The sequence below is a fragment of the Lacerta agilis genome, chromosome 14 (genome assembly GCF_009819535.1).
Source record: "Lacerta agilis isolate rLacAgi1 chromosome 14, rLacAgi1.pri, whole genome shotgun sequence".
NCBI lineage: Eukaryota > Metazoa > Chordata > Lepidosauria > Squamata > Lacertidae > Lacerta > Lacerta agilis.
In genome coordinates this window covers 35,345,584-35,364,583 of record NC_046325.1, presented here as the reverse complement: position 1 = coordinate 35,364,583, position 19,000 = coordinate 35,345,584, and the positions used below count along the sequence as shown (strand labels likewise).

General features: G+C 47.3%; 2 protein-coding genes across 2 annotated transcripts; both read left to right on the top strand.

Moving 5' to 3' along the window:
• The first annotated feature begins 570 nt into the window (after positions 1-570).
• LOC117059044 lies at positions 571-8,118 on the top strand. Its single transcript, XM_033170514.1, has 5 exons — positions 571-866; positions 1,178-1,366; positions 3,454-3,615; positions 6,496-6,623; positions 7,589-8,118. The coding sequence occupies exons 1-5, from the start codon at positions 711-713 to the stop codon at positions 7,941-7,943; spliced, it is 990 nt and encodes a 329-aa protein (XP_033026405.1). The 5' UTR covers positions 571-710; the 3' UTR covers positions 7,944-8,118.
• Positions 8,119-14,430: 6,312 nt separating this feature from the next.
• LOC117058944 (lutropin subunit beta-like) lies at positions 14,431-18,988 on the top strand. Its single transcript, XM_033170364.1, has 3 exons — positions 14,431-14,457; positions 16,878-17,072; positions 18,756-18,988. The coding sequence occupies exons 1-3, from the start codon at positions 14,443-14,445 to the stop codon at positions 18,984-18,986; spliced, it is 441 nt and encodes a 146-aa protein (XP_033026255.1). The 5' UTR covers positions 14,431-14,442; the 3' UTR covers positions 18,987-18,988.
• The last annotated feature ends 12 nt before the right edge of the window (positions 18,989-19,000 follow it).

Here is a 19,000-nt window from a genome sequence, read left to right as displayed (position 1 = left end):
CTTCAGATGTCTTCTAAAGGCCTTTGAACTGCAATAACTGCTTGCTTTGATCAGTGGCCATGGAAGGCAGGCGGTGAGGCGTAGGGTGTGTGGAGACAGAAAACAGAGGCGGGACGAGACTGGATGTCCTAGAAGAGGCTGATGGGAGTTGGCGTCCAACACCAATGGGACAGGCACAGGTCCTCTGCCCCTGCCATACTGCAACATTATGTTGCAGCTCCCATTTGTGCATGCATGCATGAAGGATGATAAGAACCATCATCCTCCGACTGAAGTTACAGTCCCGATGCATGCTTACCTGGGAGCAAGGTGGAAAGGTCTTAGGGACCGGGTAGGGGCTTACTCCTCAGTAAACACGAATAGGTGGGAGCTTGCACCCCAACCGTTCAGCCACGGTCTTTAGCACTCAATAGCAACGATCCTTAGCAGGCCTTCCGGTTCCCAGGAAATCCAGGTGCAGTCCTGGCTCCCCCTCCCACAGCGGTCCAGGCAGCATCCCATTGGGACTCGTTAGGACCGCACCGGATGGAATCCAGGGCTCGATCAAAGGGGGCGCTAGAACGCCCGGCTGCCGAGCGTTCCATCTCCATGGCGACGTTTGTCGCTAACGTTCTAGGGGCCCCGCCCCTTTCCTGGTGCCCAGGGTACCAGCCGCCGCCTCCTCCTCTGCCCGGCCGCCCGGCAACCATGTCCAAAAAGCGAAGGCGGACATGGCGGGCACTTTCTCCGCCTTCCCCTTCGACTGGGAGGTGGACTCCCCGACGCTGGTGCCCCGGCAGGGACGCAGGCATGACTGGAGGCTGACCAGCAGCGGAGTGGGGCTCAACTACAGCCCCCCACTGCCCTTCCCGCCGCCCTATGCACGAGTGAGCCAAAGCTGGTGACTTTAAGGGGGGATGGTAGCTGGTGCAATTCGGATTCGTGGAAGCAATGTGGTTTGTGGCGGAGGCCTGACACTCCCTCCAGCTACTTCTAGGTACTCTGCAGGCGGGCTAATGCTGCCTGGAACCAGAACTCCTGGGGAATAAATGGGTCTTGCGGGGGGGGCGGGGTCTTGGTTCTGTTTTTCATCCATGCACCCATTTTCCCGTTTCCTGATGGTTTGTCCCATTGCTGCCCTTTATGCTCTTTCCCCCACCTCCTCCCTCGCAACCCCCCCCCCTTCGCTCATCGCCAGTCTACGATCTATGAGCCGCTGCCCCCAGCATCTGAGAAAGTCTTCCAAGATGAAGTCATCCCACGCTTGACAACCACCTCACAACTCGCTTATGGCCCGAAAACCCACGGGGGAGTCCTGGCTCACCCCCGCTACTCTGTTGCCTATGCGCACTGGGACGTCCTCTACAACAAAGATCTGAGAGAGAAGGTAAGGGCAAGCAGGAAGCCCTGAGATCTGGGAACAGGAATAGAAGCCCAAACTGTCAAGGGGCACATCCAGATGGCCAGTGTATTGAGGATTTGTCCGCATTTGTTTGCAGTGGGATTTGACAAAATTGGCAATTTAATCTGCTTTTGTCATGATTTGCTTTCTGGGAGGTCAGATGATGTTGTGCCAACCCAAGTATTATCACATAACTCCCAGTGTATTTTCCCTGTCACTTTCCTTCAATCTTTTGCAGAAGCAGGTTTGTTGCACAAGAGTTTCCAGCCAACTAAACTGTACAAACCTGAATTTGTGGTTGAATCCCACCCCCCAAATAGTGACAGATCTTGAAGTTCCCTAGGAAGACGGCTTGGTGGTTTTACTGGGGAGGGAATGGGTGGAATGAATCCAGTCTGTAAATTACAGCCTGGTTCTGTGTGAGCTTACTCAGAAGTAAGTTTGACCAAGCATGGGCTTAGCCAGGATTTATGTGGGGGGGGGGGGCTGCACCGCGATTGGCCAGTTCTCAGAAGCCATGCCAATTGCTTAGGTCGCCAGTTGCATCGCTAGAATGCGTCATGACATCACCCAAGTGACCTCAGTGAGCATTTCAGTTTCAAATATTCTGATTATTTCTACTTTTAGCTAAGTATTTTTATTTATTTACTTGCAACCTACCTGCTCTGAAAAATCACAGGCACCCCCCTTTCTGTTCATTCCGAAACAGGACTGTTTTAAGATTAGAAGCATTTGCTCTTGTATGCTTTTTCTAGGGTTCCTTTATTTTAATTTAAAGATGTGTGCAAATGGGTACAGAAGTATTTGCATGCATGCCCAGTAAAGTTAAAGGCAATGGAGGGGGAGGGGAGTAGTGCCACACACACTTAAAAATCCCCAAACAAAAAAAATGATCAAGCAGTGGTGGAATAGCAGTGAATACCTATGACTGAAAAAAATGGGCATGTGTGGAAGTGAATGTGAAAAATACAAACACAAAAAAATCAGACCTGATGAACAGGTTTGCTGTATAAAGCCCCCATCTAGAAACACACTGAATCAGCTTAAAATTCAGGGAGTAATCCTGAAATTTTGTCGAGGGAGCCCCACACATGCTTCACTCTGTGATTGCAGTCAGGGGCGTAGCAAGGTAAATTGGTACCCGGGGGCAAAAAAAAAATTGTCAAACCCCCCCCCCCCCGGCATGGGATGGTCAGGTGGTACCCGGTGCAGAAAATTTCTTGTCAACACCCCCATTGATCCCCCCCTCTGCAAAAATGGTTTTATGTTATTTCATATTTTCTTACAAAGGAAGAATAACAAGTAATAATAATAATAATAACTTTTATTTATATCCCGCCCTCCCCGGCCAAAGTCGGGCTCAGGGTGGCTAACATCAGATACATAACATTGGTATAAAATCAAACAATAATTAAATTACCTCCTAAAAACATCTCAAAATCAAATTAAAGTCTAATTAGATGGCTTTCCACAGGGTTAGGGTTGGGAACAGTAAGTGTTCTCTGAGCTGAAATTTCAGCCTTCATGACATAGGAAAACAGCCAAGTGAACAGCTATTTTGGTGGAGGAGGGTCGAGATATTAACCGATATGCATGAAATTTCATATATAGCTATATAATCCCTAGTATAGTAAGATAAGACCTTCGGAGCAGGCATTTGCAAAAAAAAAAATTCAAAAAAAAATTCCCCCAAAAATTGTTCCTTGATAATTTGTCACCCCCTCCATTATGGAACCCGGGGCAGACCACCCCCCTTGCCCCCCCTTGCTACGCCCCTGATTGCAGTCCAGGCAGGAGAATGGGACAGGGGTGAGGATTCTGCAGAGAGGTTCCCAGAAGACCCTGTTCAAGGGGAAGAACGAAGGGCCTCAAGTGACAAGGTGATGGCGAGACAAATACCGGTCATCTTTCCTCCATGGCTCTGTTTGAAGACACCGGGCTGAAGGAGGCAAACTCCAACAGCAGGCAAATAAGAAAACATTTGCACAAGAGGGTATCCTTGTGCAGTCATGGTGACTGTTCCCCCAACCCCTTCTTCTCTGTACCCCTGTTTCTGCTCTTCTCCCCAACAGCTGAAGCTGAGAGCATGGAGGTTCCCGCTGACCATGGGCAACCAGAAGAGCGAGACGAGGGAACGCTACCCTGGCTGGCCCAATCTCCCACAAGAGCCCACTTTCCATGCTGGGCCTCAGCCATTTGGCTTGGCTGCCCATCACCTGGATGGACCATCCAAGGTATCTGGTGTTTCTGGGTCACATCTTCTTCCTTCCGGCCAAGGCATCTTTGTGTTCTGTTTTAGGTTAACCAGTGTGACAATCTCTACGTAAAGGATGCTTGGTTTTGCATATCTTACAAACAATTGCTTGCATATATATATTTAGGGTGTTAGGGGAGGGGTACACGCCGTGCTACTTCTGGGGTAGTTTGTCGACCTTTGTTCCCCACCTGCACTCAGCTCTCACCTGTGGCTCCTAGAAGCTTTCATTTTTTTCCAAATAAATTTGTATTATTTTTCCAAATATATCAAATTACAGCCAATTTAACATCTAACACAAATTACATCAACCATTGCTCTGCCAAGCTACGACTCCCCTCCCTCTCGTCAGCAGGTTTTCTAGTCCATTCTCATCGCGCAGTTTTTACCACTTCCATATTAAACTATGTCAAAGGTTTATTCCAATCCTACTAGTGTTTTTAAACTTCCTCAGTTCAATCTTAAGTATTCCACAAATTTACTCCAATCTCTTCGAAACCTTGAGTCATGCTGGTTTCTGACCCTGCTGGTCAGTTTTGCAAGTTCAGCATATTCCACCATCTTCGTCTGCCACTCGTCAATCGTTGGTAATTCCTGTAATTTCCACTTTTGGGCAAGCAGTATTCTTGCTGCAGTTGTCGCATACATGAACAATCTTTTATCCTTCTTAGCTATTTCTTCTCCCATCAAACCCAACAAGAAGGCCTCAGGCTTTTTTGGAAAAGTATATTTAAACATCTTCTTAAGTTCGTTGTAAATTGATTCCCAAAACGCCTTGACCTTATTGCAAGTCCGCCACATGTGGTAAAAGTCCCCTTCCTCTTATCTGCATTTCCAACACAATTTATCATGCATTCTATACATTTTCGACAATTTCACTGGAGTCAAGTACCATCTATACATCATCTTATAAACATTTTCTTTCAAAGCTCCTAAAAGCTTTCAGTATACGACAGTGGCCACTCCCCAGGAACGCCTTTGACTGGCCAGCTAAACCAGGTGAGGGTTGGCTGATGGGTCTCAAAGCCTCAGTGAGTTAGGGACTTCCCATGCAGGCCAAGACAGGCTTTGGAAGATTGAACAGATGAGACCAATCATGGGTCCAGCAATCAAGAAGGTAGTTTCTGCAATATCTGTGGAAGGAAGTGAGAGGCAGGTGGGACTTGTCAGACTGGGAAGGTAGCCCATCTAGGAGAAGGAAAACTGATCCAAACCTCTGCTGCCTTGTGGGATATCTTCAGGAATAGAAAAGGCTAAGGAGTAGCAAACCCTACACAAATCCAGAGTGGAGTCCTTAAGACACCTTGTGCCAGTGGTGGGGGAACCCTCTCCGGCACCCAGGGCGGGGCATCCCGTAAGACTGCGCATGTGCGGCATCCCACGCATGCACACTCCGTACGGGCTGCCACACGAAGAAGAAGAAGAAGAAGAAGAAGAAGAAGAAGAAGAAGAAGAAGAAGAAGAAGAAGAAGAAGAAGAAGAAGAAGAGTTTGGATTTGATATCCCGCTTTATCACTACCCGAAGGAGTCTCAAAGAGGCTAACATTCTCCTTTCCCTTCCTCCCCCACAACAAACACTCTGTGAGGTGAGTGGGGCTGAGAGACTTCAGAGAAGTGTGACTAGCCCAAGGTCACCCAGCAGCTGCATGTGGAGGAGCGGGGACACGAACCTGGTTCCCCAGATTACGAGTCTACTGCTCTTAACCACTACACCACACTGGCTCTTGTACGTAGTGCGCATGTGCGGCAGCCCATACAGACAGCCGTATGGACTGCGCACACCCTCGGCCACTCTACAGCTGGGGGAGGCAGGGGCCATCTTGTCACCCCCCCCCCCAGAGTGGCACACAGGGCGGATCGCCCCCTCCATGCCCCTTTCTATGCCCCTGCCTTGTGCACCTCCTTCTGGCAACTCTCGCAGCCCAGCTGGTGCCAAATGTCTTGCTCTGCTGTCCTTTGGGCCACATCAGCGAGGCTGGGGGGGGGGGTGTGTGTGTCTTGTCATCTGGGCAGCCCAGGTCAGGACCTCCATACACACTGCCCAGGCTTGTGCCCCAGGGAGGTCAATTCGGCTTCACCCTCAGAGGTGCACTCCATTGTCTCTTGAGACAGATGGGTTTCAACAAAAGCTTGCACATCTTTGCATGCTACCCATGGAATCGGACCAATCGGTATTCATTATTTCCTGCCGTGTGGGGAGCGTTTGTGCTGCCTGCTTTTAGTGGGAAGGAAAACCTGTGTCCCTCCAGATATTGTGGGACCCCCAACTCCCATCAGCCCCTGCCATGCAGTCAATGATGTGAGAGGTGAAGGGAGCTGTTGTAGTCCAACAACACCTGCAGTTCCTTCTCCATCCCTGGCCTAAACTGATTATATATGGGTTATCCTCGGTGCCTCTGCAGCAACTTCGAGGTGGGATTCTGATCTTGGTATTGGACCTCACGTTGGGCCTTCCCTATCCCTTCCCCACCATGCCTGATCTTTTCTTTGACATCCTTATTTGTTTTGCTGGCCTGCCAATCAAAGAAAGCAGGTCATGTGCTTGAGACCCAAGAGCTCTAAGTAGGCTGGGGTCAAGGATTTGACGGAGACCCCTCCTGATTCTGGAAAGTTTACTTAGCAGTGACAGCAGCTTCAAGGAGCTACACAGTTTCCTCCCCCCAATGTCCTTGACACAGCATTGCTCCAGGGGCATTATGGGAAATTAAAATGGCGGCTCAGTCATTGCTGGTCCCTGGGAGGCACTCAAAAGAGTGTCATGTGGTAATACCAGGCTTGGTTGGGGTTGTCCACCATGGTGGGCCGAGGAGTTCAAGGCTTCCACGCACAACAGCGGCTTTGTTCACTTTGCTCTCTGCAGTCCATTGTTGCCAGCACACGGAATGAAGAGATGGCAGGCAAACCCTTCTACATCCGGGACAAGGCAGTTCTGCGGCTTAATGACCCCTATATCTCTGTCACCACCCGGGACTTCCATCCCTTCACTGAGTAAGTAGCACTTCCAAGGTTCTATCCCCACCCCTTCACCCACCCCAGACACCTTTGCCACTGCCTACACTCCCTTCCCATAATCCTCTAGGGTGCAGCTGCAAGAAGTGAGGTTACAGGGAATCAGGCAGGGGGCCTTCTCAGTAGTGGCACCCGCCCTGTGGAACGCCCTCCCATCAGATGTCAAGGAAATAAACAACTATCTGACTTTTAGAAGACATCTGAAGGCAGCCCTGTTTAGGGAAGTTTTAAATGTTTGATATTTTATCATGTTTTTAATATTCTGTTGGGAGTCTCCCAGAGTGGCTGGGGAACCCAGATGGGCAGGGTATAAATTTTGTTTGTTTGTTTGTTTGTTTGTTTGTTGTCTCTGAACCCACATTCCACTCTTTGACTCTTGTTTGCTACTGCTAGGACAACTTGTTTACAATGGCACAGAACTTGTATTTTTTAGGTTGCCATCCATACTTAACGTGTCTTGACAGCTGGATAGCTTAGCTGGCTGGAGCGTTGGGCTGATAACGGCAAGGTTGCAGGTTCAATCCCCATAAGAGACAGCTTGTATATTCCGGCATTGCAGGGGGTTGGACTAGAAAATCCTCAGGGTCCCTTCCAACTCTATGATATCTGTGTTTATGGCAGATGTTGGCTATTGCCCGATTTATGTATGGTATCCCTTTTGCTGTCGAAATGTATTTTTACTGATTTTAATGAAATACCAATGATAATACGGCTGTGTGGTACCCGAATGCAGGCATGCAACGAAAGTATGGCGTATCACAGGATCAAGAAAAATGTAAGTTATTCCCAAACAATATCATATTCTGCAGCGCCAAGAGTAGCGGTGTGTACACAGGGAGCCCCTTCCAGATAGTGTTCTCTGCTTTAAACTGATTGGTTTCACCCCACTTTCAGATAAATGGACGCATTTTGATCCCTCCCCCTCCCTCCTCTCTCTCCTGCAGCAAGGAACGACAAGGCTATGCCAGGAAGGATGCTCTCTCGCTCCAGGGGTGTGGGGAATACCCTGTGATCCGTGATCCTGAACCGATGCGGGACATCAAGCTGTTCCTCAACGCAACCCGAGTGCCCCGTCTGGGACCACACATACCTGCCGTTCCCCACCGGGGTCTACTTCCCCTGACCCAAGAATCCTACCAGCCTCCCCATGACTATAAACGCACCTGGGACCGCTTCTGCCCGGTGGAGAAGCCTCCCACAGTCTCCTGCCGGGTGCCTGTGGTGGAGATCCTGTGCGTTCCCCGCATGTACGAAACAGAGTATAAAAACTACGGGAGTGGCAAGCCCATGCCTGTGTGAGAGGCCAGTTGGCAGCGAGCATTTTGCAAGGACCAGGCAGAGCAAACATATAGAATCTATCTTATCTAGCATTTGCTTCTGTTTTCATTTTGCAGAGATGACCAAAAAGTCTGTATTGATATTATTAACACTGCACATATGGGCAGCAACTTGGATGAATAAAAAGGAACTCTTCTTTGAAATAAAAATTAACCAGCACAAAAATATGGTTCGGAAAGCTTTACTTTGTCGTTGTTGTTCAGTCGTGTCCGACTCTTCGTGACCCCATGGACCAGAGCACGCCAGGCACGCCTATCCTTCACTGCCTCTCGCAGTTTGGCCAAACTCATGTTAGTAGCTTCGAGAACACTGTCCAACCATCTCGTCCTCTGTCGTCCCCTTCTCCTTGTGCCCTCCATCTTTCCCAACATCAGGGTCTTTTCTAGGGAGTCTTCTCTTCTCATGAGGTGGCCAAAGTACTGGAGCCTCAGCTTCAGGATCCGTCCTTCTAGTGAGCACTCAGGGCTGATTTCTTTAAGAATGGATAGGTTTGATCTTCTTGCAGTCCATGGGACTCTCCAGCACCATAATTCAGAAGCATCAATTCTTACAAGCTTTACTTTACTTACAAGCTTTACTTACAGAACTCAAACTCCATTCGGCTTAAAGCAATAAATTTATATTCAGTTCGTTGCATAATATACTGATGCCGGCATAGGTGAAATGTCTTAAATTATGAATATCTTCCAGAACTAAAAATTAAAGCTCTGTCTCTTCTCCATTTCAGCCTCCATTAGGGTGAGGCTGTTCTACCAGAGAGAGGGAGTAAAACATCCATTCTCTCTAGTAGCTTGAGAACAAAGACACACTCCTCCCAAGATGGAAGACCACAGATTAGCATGTGTTTGTAACACATACATATTTCAGGTGTTTTAAACATCATGTGACTGAGTCCCATAGATATAGGTAAAGGTAAAGGGACCCCTGACCATTAGGTCCAGTCGCGGACGACTCTGGGGTTGCGGCGCTCATCTCGCTTTATTGGCTGATGTAGCCAGTGTACAGCCTCCAGGTTATGTGGCCAGCATGACTAAGCAGCTTCTGGCGAAGCAGAGCAGCGCACAAAAATGCCATTTACCTTCCTGCTGGAGCGGTATCTATTTATCTACTTGCACTTGACGTGCTTTCGAACTGCTAGGTTGGCAGGAAGAGGGCCCGAGCAACGGGAGCTCACCCGTTCGCGGGGATCTGAACCGCCAAATACTTGGTCTGTTGGGAGTCAAAAATGGAGTGAGGCCTGTCTTCCTGTGCTGTTTTTCAGACATGTGGCCTTATTTGTTTTGGTACATTAATAACAATTATTATATATAAATAAAATACCTTAAAACTCTTACAACAGGACAAATGCCGGCCTATAGAGCGAGATGCGCCGCAACCCCAGAGTCGGACACGACTGGACCTGGTGGTCAGGGGTCCCTTTACCTTTAAGCAGTTGAAAACATTAGCAGAACTGCAATAACACTGGTAATGTAACGAGAACTATGGACACAATGGAGTTATAAAAAACTTGGATTATTTAAAAAAGATGTAGTAGAAAAGGTTTATTAACAGAACTCATGGAAGAGAAGGGGAGAAGTCCAGAGATTCGGGAGGCCCTTGTAACTTTGGATGTGTTGTGGTATGATTGTAAACTTAAATACGTAAAACCAATTTTAAACAAAATATAAGAAAGAAGTGAGTTAATAAATACATTTTAGCTTCTACATCAATTTGGCATTCATTGGTTCAGTGTGTTTTCGAAGTACTGCTTCAGCAGGTACCACCTGGTGGCCCAGGGGGGATCTCTTAAAAAGCATCCAACACAAGCTCTTCCATACTGCTATGCATGTGTAGTTTAACTGTTTCCAGACACAAGCTGTAGCGCCGGCTCTAATCAACAGCGTGTGTTTTGAAAAGACCTCTCAAAAGGTATGTGTGCGTAGACAGACAGTTACAAAGGCATCCAACGGCACTTTGCACAAGCTTGCTCCGGATCCCTTTGGAGACTGGGATTTAGTTAATCACTAAAATAATATATGTGTAACTGTGATTTAACAAAATCAGGTTTTTATTTATGTGGCAAAATGTTTCAGCTTCAGCCTTTGCCAGACACCTTCTTCCAAAACCATTTTTCATCTGTTTCGTTAATCATGGCAATGTGTTTTGAGTGCACACAAACACATATACAAAGAAATTTCCGGTGCATTTTTTAAGTCCTGTGTTTTAACAAAGCTAGCTAGGTGCAGCGTTAACTTTGGCTCTTTGGGAATATAGCTGTCTAAGAAACCTATTAACCTACTATATAATATACCAAAAAGGAAGACAGGGAAGACTGTTTGGTGCGGTAAGACAGCAACCGTTTCCATTGTCCATTCCTTGCTACCTTCCCATTTGATCAGAAGTTGAGTGCCCTCTTTCAGGGTCATTTTTTTGCCCATCATTGTTCCATCCTGTTTTATTTTCACTCTACCCATCTGCCCAAAAAACCCACAACAGCATACACAGGGTAATCCAATTTTAGACTGAGAGGAAGAGAGAAGCTTGCCCCAAGGACATATACTAAGCTTCATTGCTGATAAACAGCCCACTGAAGAGGTGTTTACAGAGGGGTGACCCTGAACCAGCTCAAAGACTGCTTTTCTTTCCTTCCTTCTTTCTTAATTTTCCTTTTCATCCGTCCATCCCTTCACCCTTCTTTTTTGTAATATTGAATATTTATTCTATGTTTGTTAAATTTATCTCGGTCATTTTAAAAAATTTACTGACGTGCTCTGCGTTTCTTATATTTGTAGTTCGATGTTTTGAATGTTTGCTGTAAGCTGATTTGGGCACAGCTCGTTGTGGGAAAGCAGCAAGTCAGACCCTCCAAGTATTCCTATTATCCAGGGATGTCCTTGATTTAGAGAAGCCGTCCCAGTTTTTGCTTTGATCCCAGAATGTCCCACTATTCCTTAGGATGTCCCTATTTTCATTGGAGAAATGTTGGAGGGTATGGAGTTATCCGGCCCCTGAGCCATCTGAAGGCAATCCTGTACAAGGATTAAATATACACACATATATATTATGTTTTATATATGTTGGAAGCTGCCCAGAGTAGCTGGGGAAACCCAGTAAGATGCGTAGGGTATCGTGGAATGGGACGTCCCTATTTTCATCAGAAAAATGTTGGAGGATATGGCGTATAAGTAAACTCTCTCAATAAATTTTATCCTTAAAATTCGTGATCCCTTTCCCACCTGGCATTGCCAACTTTCTTTGATCTCTTTGTGGAAAAAGCCCTTTCCAGTAGCACCTTAGAGACCAACTGAGTTTGTTATTACTCAGAAGAGTGGTGGGAATGGGTGATCAGCTGATAGGTGTGGAAAACCTGTTGACAACACACCTATCAGCTGATCACCCATTCCCACCACCCTTCTGAGTAATACCCCTCCCCACTCCCTCACTATATTTAAGGATCCGGTGACTTCTGTTTCAGTGTATCTGAAGAAGTGTGCATGCACACGAAAGCTCATACCAAGAACAAACTCAGTTGGTCTCTAAGGTGCTACTGGAAAGAATTTTCTATTTTGTTTCGACTATGGCAGACCAACACGGCTACCCACCTGTAACTGGAAAAAGCCCGTCGTCAATCCTCATCAGCTCATCTCTGTTAAGGGGGTCTCAGCCCAGCACTGAGCAAGACTGAATTGTTTGCATCCCAATGGGCTCATGTCTCTTAGGAAGCCAAGCCTAGTTGGCACTTGGCTGCTTTTCAAGGCAAGCTGCTCCCCTCCTGCTCTTTCTACCATGGCAAGCATTGGCCTCAGGGACACCACTCAGGTAGAAGGGATGTGTCAAAGGAAGCAGGGATTTGTCACCTAGCAACACACCTGGTGTAGCCCAGAGCTAGCGGCCTTGGACAAGAAATAGGAACCCGCCACAGCCTAGAAAAAATCTCTAGCCACTTCATTTGTTTTTTGTTACTGCTGCTACCAAGCTGGCAGCAAGAGGTGGAAGCTGGTTGATTTCATCTTGAAATGCAGATTACATTACCTCCAACATGTCCCGGTTTTTCCAGAACACTTGTGGGGTATGAAATTAGTTTTTGTTCACATATTGAAACACATAAAACTTATTTTCTATTACAAAAGAATATATATCTCATTACTAAAAACATATATAAAAACTTTCTTATCCTTTCTCACTTTGTTTCGTGACTTCCTCAAATCCCTCTTTGCTGATTTCATTATAATACATCTTTAGCAGTCTTCCATCTCATTTTAAACTAATAAAAAAGTTATTGGGGGAAAAAGAAATTAGTTTTTTTATTATTATCTGCCAGCACCCCCAGGATTAAATTGATCCCTAGCTCAGGGATCAGACCAAACTGCAGAAGGCAGTGGAAGACAGGAGTGCCTGGCATGCTCTGGTCCATTGGGGTCACAAAGAGTCGGACACAACTAAACAACAACAGCTCAGGCCTAAACAAGACTGGCCCCACCATTAGGCAGAGTGAGGTGGTTTTTTTGCGATTTAACTTATTGTAACTTTATAAATTAGGGACCGAGGGGGCGCTGTGGGTTAAACCACAGAGTCTAGGGCTTGCTGATCAAAAGGTCGGCGGTTCGAATCCCCACGACGGGGTGAGCTCCCGTTGCTCGGTCCTTTAACTTTATAAATTAAGTTTATAAATTAATATTTTATTGAGAAGGTTTCAAGTATGAAGAAAGAAAGTGGTGCAAAGGAAAAAAGGGGGAAATAAAAATGAAAAACCTAAAAAATGTGTAGAAAGAAGAAATATACGAATATATACAACATATGAGAAATGTCCTAACCTATATGTTCTTATATAAATTTGATATTATTATCCTTATACATATGTAAATATTAATAACTTGCTTACATTTTGCATAAACTCAGTCCATATATTGTCATATTTATCCAAACAAAGTATTCGTCTGTAAGCAGTCTGTTCATTAGTTGCTACTGTTATCATGTTGCCAATCCGTTTATTAAAGGGGATCATATATTTATCCTTCCAGTTCATCAATATCAGTCTCTTGGCTACCATTAGAGTGTATAGAATCCATTTTTGTTGCCCCGCTGTTAACTTCCACACAATAGGTATATAGTTCAGAAGACTGTTCTCTGCTGAAAATTTCAGCTTTTTCTGGACAGTCATAATTATACAATCCAGCACTTTATCCCAAATTTAGAGCACTGTACAAACATATGTTTCAGGGGAAATGTGGGTTTTTTTGGGGGGGGTGTTATTGTGTTGTTGTTGTGTTGTTGCTTTTTATTATGTATTTTGTGGTTTTGTGAACTGCCCTGAGACCTCCGGGTATAGGGCGGTATATAAATTCAATAAATAATAATAAATAATAAGGGAGGCATTATTATAACTGTATATTTATGCCAGAGAGCGGGGAGGGGGATTGTGGGATTTGCTTCCTCAGTGCCATGGCCTTTCAAGGCTCTGAGAACCCTCCAAGTTAAGGTTGCCCAATATTTCAGAATGTAAAAACCAGCACAGCCTGGGTTTTTAAAGGAAGTTCTATTATTATTATTATTATTATTATTATTATTATTATTATTATTATTATTATTATTATCATCATTATTAAACGGCCTTGGTCCAGGATACCTGAAGTAGCATCTCCACCCCCATCGTTCTGCCCGGACACTGAGGTCCAGTGCTGAGGGCCTTCTGGTGGTTCCCTCGCTGTGAGAAGCCAAGTTACAAGGAACCAGGCAGAGGGCCTTCTCGGTAGTGGCACCCGCCCTGTGGAACGCCCTCCCACCAGATGTCAAAGAGAAAAACAACTACCAGACTTTCAGAAGACATCTGAAAGCAGACCTGTTTAGGGAAGTTTTTAATGTTTAATAGATCATTGTACTTTGGTATTCTGTTGGAAGCCGCCCAGAGTGTCTGGGGAAACCCAGCCAGATGGGCGGGGTATAAATAAATAAATTATTATTATTATTATTATTATTATTATTATTATTATTATTATTATTATTAACCACCGAAATTGTCGTGCTTCTTAAAAGAAAACCCAAAAATTATTTAGCTTTTTTCCTACAAAAACGCCACCAAAAAAAACGTGAATTTTCTATTGCCGTGCCTAAGATGCAGCACAAAGCGCCACATTTTGGAAATTCTCTTTGGCCTTCGAAATCCCGGACGTATGGCAGTCCTACTCCAACTGTCCCTATTTTCCAGGGACAGTCCTGGATTTACAGAAGCCAGCCTGGTTTATGATTTGATCCCGGAATTGGCTGAATGGAAAGGAAGAGCTGGAAAAAAGAGCCGCTTCCGAGGAGAACAGTGAAAGTGCCTTTTTAGCATCGTTTGCTGCTGCAGCCTGGTTGGCAACCAGATATCAGCTTTGTCCTTGAGGCTTCTGTGGGTTGGGTGATGGGAGGGAGAAGACCTTATAAAAGGAGGTGCAAGGTAGGGGGCGGAGGTACTCCGATCCAGGCCAGCCCAGGAGACGCGATGAAGTTGATACAGGTACGTGTGAATTAATAAGGCGCCTGCTCAAGCAGAACATGGGATCAGTGTGCGGTTCTTGCTCATTCACTGCTGAGGGAAGCAACTGGAGAATAGCATGAACTGTTTGTTGGGGTTGCAATGAAGTGGTTACTGCTTGGGTCTTTCGAATGCAAGATGGGTTAAGCATTTCAGGGAGAGCGATGGCAGCAAGGGTATCATGCAAGCTCATAGCTGTCAACTTTTCCCTTTACTTGCGAGGAATCCTAATCGGAATAAGGGAATTTCCCTTAAAAAGGGGGTAAAGTTGACAGCTATGTGCAAGCTACAGGCAAATCCTCCAAGAGTCTCTATTTCCCAGGGACGGTCCCAGATTTGCAGAAGCCGTCCTGGTGTCTGATTTGATCCCGGCATGTCCCGCTTTTCCTTGGGACGTCCCTATTTTCATTGGAGGAATATTGTAGGGTATGGAATTATGTGACACCCCCCCCCAAGCCAAGGAGATATGTAACTATACAACTTTTAGAAGACATCTGAAGGCAGCCCTGTGTAGGGAAGTTTTAAAATGTTTAATTTTTTAAAATGATTTTATATGTGTTGGAAGCCACAGGGTATAAACAAATTAATAATAATAATAATAATAATAATAATGATGATGATGATGACGTTCCCATTTTAATTGGAGAAATGTTGGAGGGTATGCTATATAGTGAAAAAGACACTAGCAGGGCTAAGGGAATCTTAAGGTTTACAGAATCACGATCTTTTTGTTGTGGAAAAAAACGCTCAGGAGGCAATTCCCTGCCCCAGTCTCAGTGCCCTAGAGCAGGGGTGGCAACTCCCAAGAGATTGCGATCTACTCACAGAGTTAAAAACTGGCAGTGATCTACCCCCTTTTTGGGGGTTCAGGTTAAATTTGTAGAGATTTTTTTAGGAGAGAAAGCCCTGTTTTTTTGAGGAGGGTGGGGTTCGGGTCAAAGTTGTTGAGCTTCTTTGAGGTGAGCCAATGATCTACCAGTGATCTACCACAGACGTCCAGTGATCTACCGGACGTGCCTGCCCTAAAGCATGGCTGGCGTGCCATTGAGGCGGAATGAGGTGACCTGTTTCGGGAAGCATGCTCTGAGGGGGCGAGAGGGTCCCAATCCGGACTCGGTTTTGGGGTAAGCCAAAGAGACAGCTGAAAACCAAAGAACAGCGGTAACAGCCAGGCCCATCTTACCCATAGAGGCTAGTGGCACGGGGCACCGGGGCGCCAAGTTCTGGAGGGCATCAGGCGAGAGTCCGGGGAACACCGAATGAGCGTGCTGAGTGAGTGAGGGTGTGTGCGCTGCTCCCACCGAGTGTCGGCTTGGTTTTTTTCCCCTTTTAGCCTGCAGGCGCAAATTCTGCGGGGCACCAGAAGGCTAAAAGGGAAAAAACCAAGCCAACGCTCGGAGGGAGCAGCGCACGCGCCCTCGCTCGCTTGGTGCAGGCCTGCTCGCTCAATGTGCTGCCTGCCGTGGCCACCGCGGGACGAAGCGGCCAGCTGAGCCAGGAGGTGCCGCTTCCAGCCTCTGCTTCTTCCCTGCCAGAGGAGCCGCCCTCCAGCCGCTGCCCGCCTCCTCCAGCCCTAAAGAAAGGTTGACAACTCTGGGGAATGGGGGGGGGGGCGCCACCGGAGGGATCTTTGCACCACGGCGCCGGGTATGCTTAAGATGGCCCTGGTAACAGCTAGTGGAATGCCCCCTTTCTGCTCAGAGCGGCTGCTTTGATCCTGCTCTCCTCCCATCCTGCAGGAGTGTGAGCCCAGATCTGGGGGCGGGCATCCGTGGCATGTCTTGCTGCGGGCATCTAAATGTGTTGGACCAGTCTTAGAGTGGGAATCATTCATGTTTGCAATGGTATGCTGCTGCTGCTTTAAGGAGCCAGTGTGGTGTAGTGGTTAAGAGCGGTAGACTCATAATCTGGGGAACCGGGTTCGCGTCTCTGCTCCTCCACATGCAGCTGAAAAAAAGGTTCCCCTGTGTTGCAAGTCTCAAGCAGAATATGAAAAAAGGCAACACGTAGACCAATGATAGGGCAAAATGTTTCTTGTAATGACAAATAATATACAGCAAACTTTTATAATGTCAGATAATAAGCAACGAAGACAGCATTCCGGGTAAGTACACTGTTTCAGCATGTCTTCTTCAGTTCATAAATTAATAAACAAACTTCTTGCGTGGAGTAGTGGTCTAGGTAATCGGTTGTGTTGTCACTCCTGCTGTCAAGACCTTTCGCCTGATGCTCAAGCACTTCCTGCCACATTAGCTCTAACCTTGCCTCCTTCTGGTACCAAACCCCTTAAAACCACCATGGCAACAATTTCACCAACACCTGGTATAGACGTCAGGCGTCACCAGCCTCGCTCTCATACTCCTCAATCCCCGCTTCTCACCTCTCCCTCCTTTTACAACCAGGGAAAGATCCCCTTGCTGGTAGCATTCTTACTGTTGGTGGCTACCCCCACCGCCAGCCGCAGGAGCAACGCGGGCAGCGCCAGCAACACCCCCGTCTGCCGCCCCATCAATGCCACCATCGCGGCAGAGAAAGAAGACTGCCTCATCTGCATGCCCATCACCACCACCATCTGCAGCGGCTACTGTGCGACCAGGGTGTGTGTGTGCGCGTGCGCATGTATGCATATGTGGGGCGTTGTGAAGCGAGGGAATGGGAAATGCCATCCTGGGAAGCCAGGCACCCGTTTGAAGCTCAGAATTATGCAGTATTGACCTGAGCGGAGCACGTGTTGCTAAATCAAGGCAGCCCACCAGATGGCGCTGGGAACTGTAGTCCAGCGACATTCGCTGGGCCGCATGTTCCCTATTGCAACATAAAGTGCATCTGACTGGGCAAGCTGAGAGAAAAGCTCGCCTGCCAGCTCTGTGGTGGACATTTTAACAGATAAAGGCACTTGAGGAGGTTGTGGAGACGAGGGAAAGGCACTGAGGAAGGGTGCATCCTGGGAAGTCAGGAAGAGAGGCCTAGAAGGTTCCATTGAGGCCTGAGCCTAAAGTTCCCTATCCCTGGTCTACACGATTGACAAACGTATTTCTTGAAAATTAGAAGGCGCACAGGTGCACTCCGTTTTGGGGGGCTTTAGCACTGAACTCCAAAGTGCGTAAGCATGTCACTGTGCCTTCCAAAAAGCAGTGCTAAGAAAAGGGCAGGTGAGATCTTTGTGCTGGCACTATGCCTCCCAAAAGAAAAAAAAGGTAAAGGGACGCTGCTGGCGTTGTGGTCTAAAGCACTGAGCCTCTTGGGCTTGCCAATCAGGTCGGCGGTTTCAATACTTGTGGTGAAGTGAGCTCCCGTTGCTCTGTCCCAGCTCCTGCCAAACAAGCAGTTCAAAAGCACGCCAGTGCAAGTAGATAAATAGGTACTGCTGCGGCGGGAAGGTAAACAGCATTTCCGTGCGCTCTGGTTTCTGTCAGTGTCCTGTTGTACCAGAAGCGGTTTAGTCATGCTGGCCACACGACCCGGAAAGCTGCCTGTGGACAAACGCCGGCTCCCTTGGCCTGAAAGCGAGACGAGCGCCGCAACCCCATAGTCGCCTTTGACTGGACTTAACTGTCCGGGGGTCCTTTACTTTACCTTACTATACCTCACCATGTGTGTTTGGGGTTGCTACTTACATCTGGCTCTGCCACGGCCAATAGCCAGGGTTGAAGGGAGTAGCAATCCAGATCTTCCGGAGTGAAGTTGGGAAAGGCCGACTTATGGGGGAAAGAACACACCTGTCTCTAAAAATGGCCTGCACTGAGGATCTCTGTACCTGCAGAGATGCGGCAGGTGTTGGGAGCCCATCCCCGTGCCAACCTGTTCCATGCCTGCTCTGCTCAGTGAAGAGAGAGGCGCAACAGGATGGAATTCAAATGTGCACTCAAGGTCACGCCCGTATCTGACAATGTGCTAACAGCGGGCAGAAGAAGGCCGAGCCAGTGTAGCAGTTAAGGGTGCTGTATTGGGGGAACCTGGATTCAAATCCCCACTCGGTCTTGAAGCTCACTGGGTGGCCTCAGGCCAGGCACTCACTCTTAGCCCTTCCTACCTCACCGAGTTGTGAGGGGGGGGGAAGGGGAGAACCACGTAAATCAACTTGACTGCCTTGGAAGACGGGAGGGATAGAAATATGTTAAGTGTGGCAATGTTAAAGCCTGACTTATTTCGTGAAATTTCAATGGTAGAAAAGAGGTTTTCCTTTTGGCTGCTGCTCTTCCTATGTTATAGCGAGGGCGAGTCAGCTATGTCTATAACTTCCCTTTATTGTCCTCCCTGCCCGGCGACTTCCTTTACAGGAGATGTTGCTGAAGGACGAGCGAATAGTCTTCAACCAGAGAGTCTGCACCTATAGGGAGGTCCGCTACGAGACCATGCTGCTGCGCGGATGCCCACCGGGTGTCGACCCGATCTTCACGTACCCTGTGGCTGTCAGCTGCCACTGCGACCTCTGCAAAGTGGCCTCCAGCGACTGCACTGTTCAGGGCACTGGGCCCAACTCCTGTAGCAACTCAAACCCCTTTGTGTAAATGGAGGGGGGCAG

Excerpts from the sequence above, each read along its gene's own strand:
- LOC117059044 (XM_033170514.1), top strand. The coding sequence starts at position 711 with ATGGCGGGCACTTTCTCCGCCTTCCCCTTCGACTGGGAGGTGGACTCC. Across the intron at positions 867-1,177 it reads TCCCGCCGCCCTATGCACGA|TCTACGATCTATGAGCCGCT; the intron begins GTGAGCCAAAGC and ends GCTCATCGCCAG. Across the intron at positions 3,616-6,495 it reads ACCTGGATGGACCATCCAAG|TCCATTGTTGCCAGCACACG; the intron begins GTATCTGGTGTT and ends TGCTCTCTGCAG.
- LOC117058944 (XM_033170364.1), top strand. Across the intron at positions 17,073-18,755 it reads GCGGCTACTGTGCGACCAGG|GAGATGTTGCTGAAGGACGA; the intron begins GTGTGTGTGTGC and ends CTTCCTTTACAG.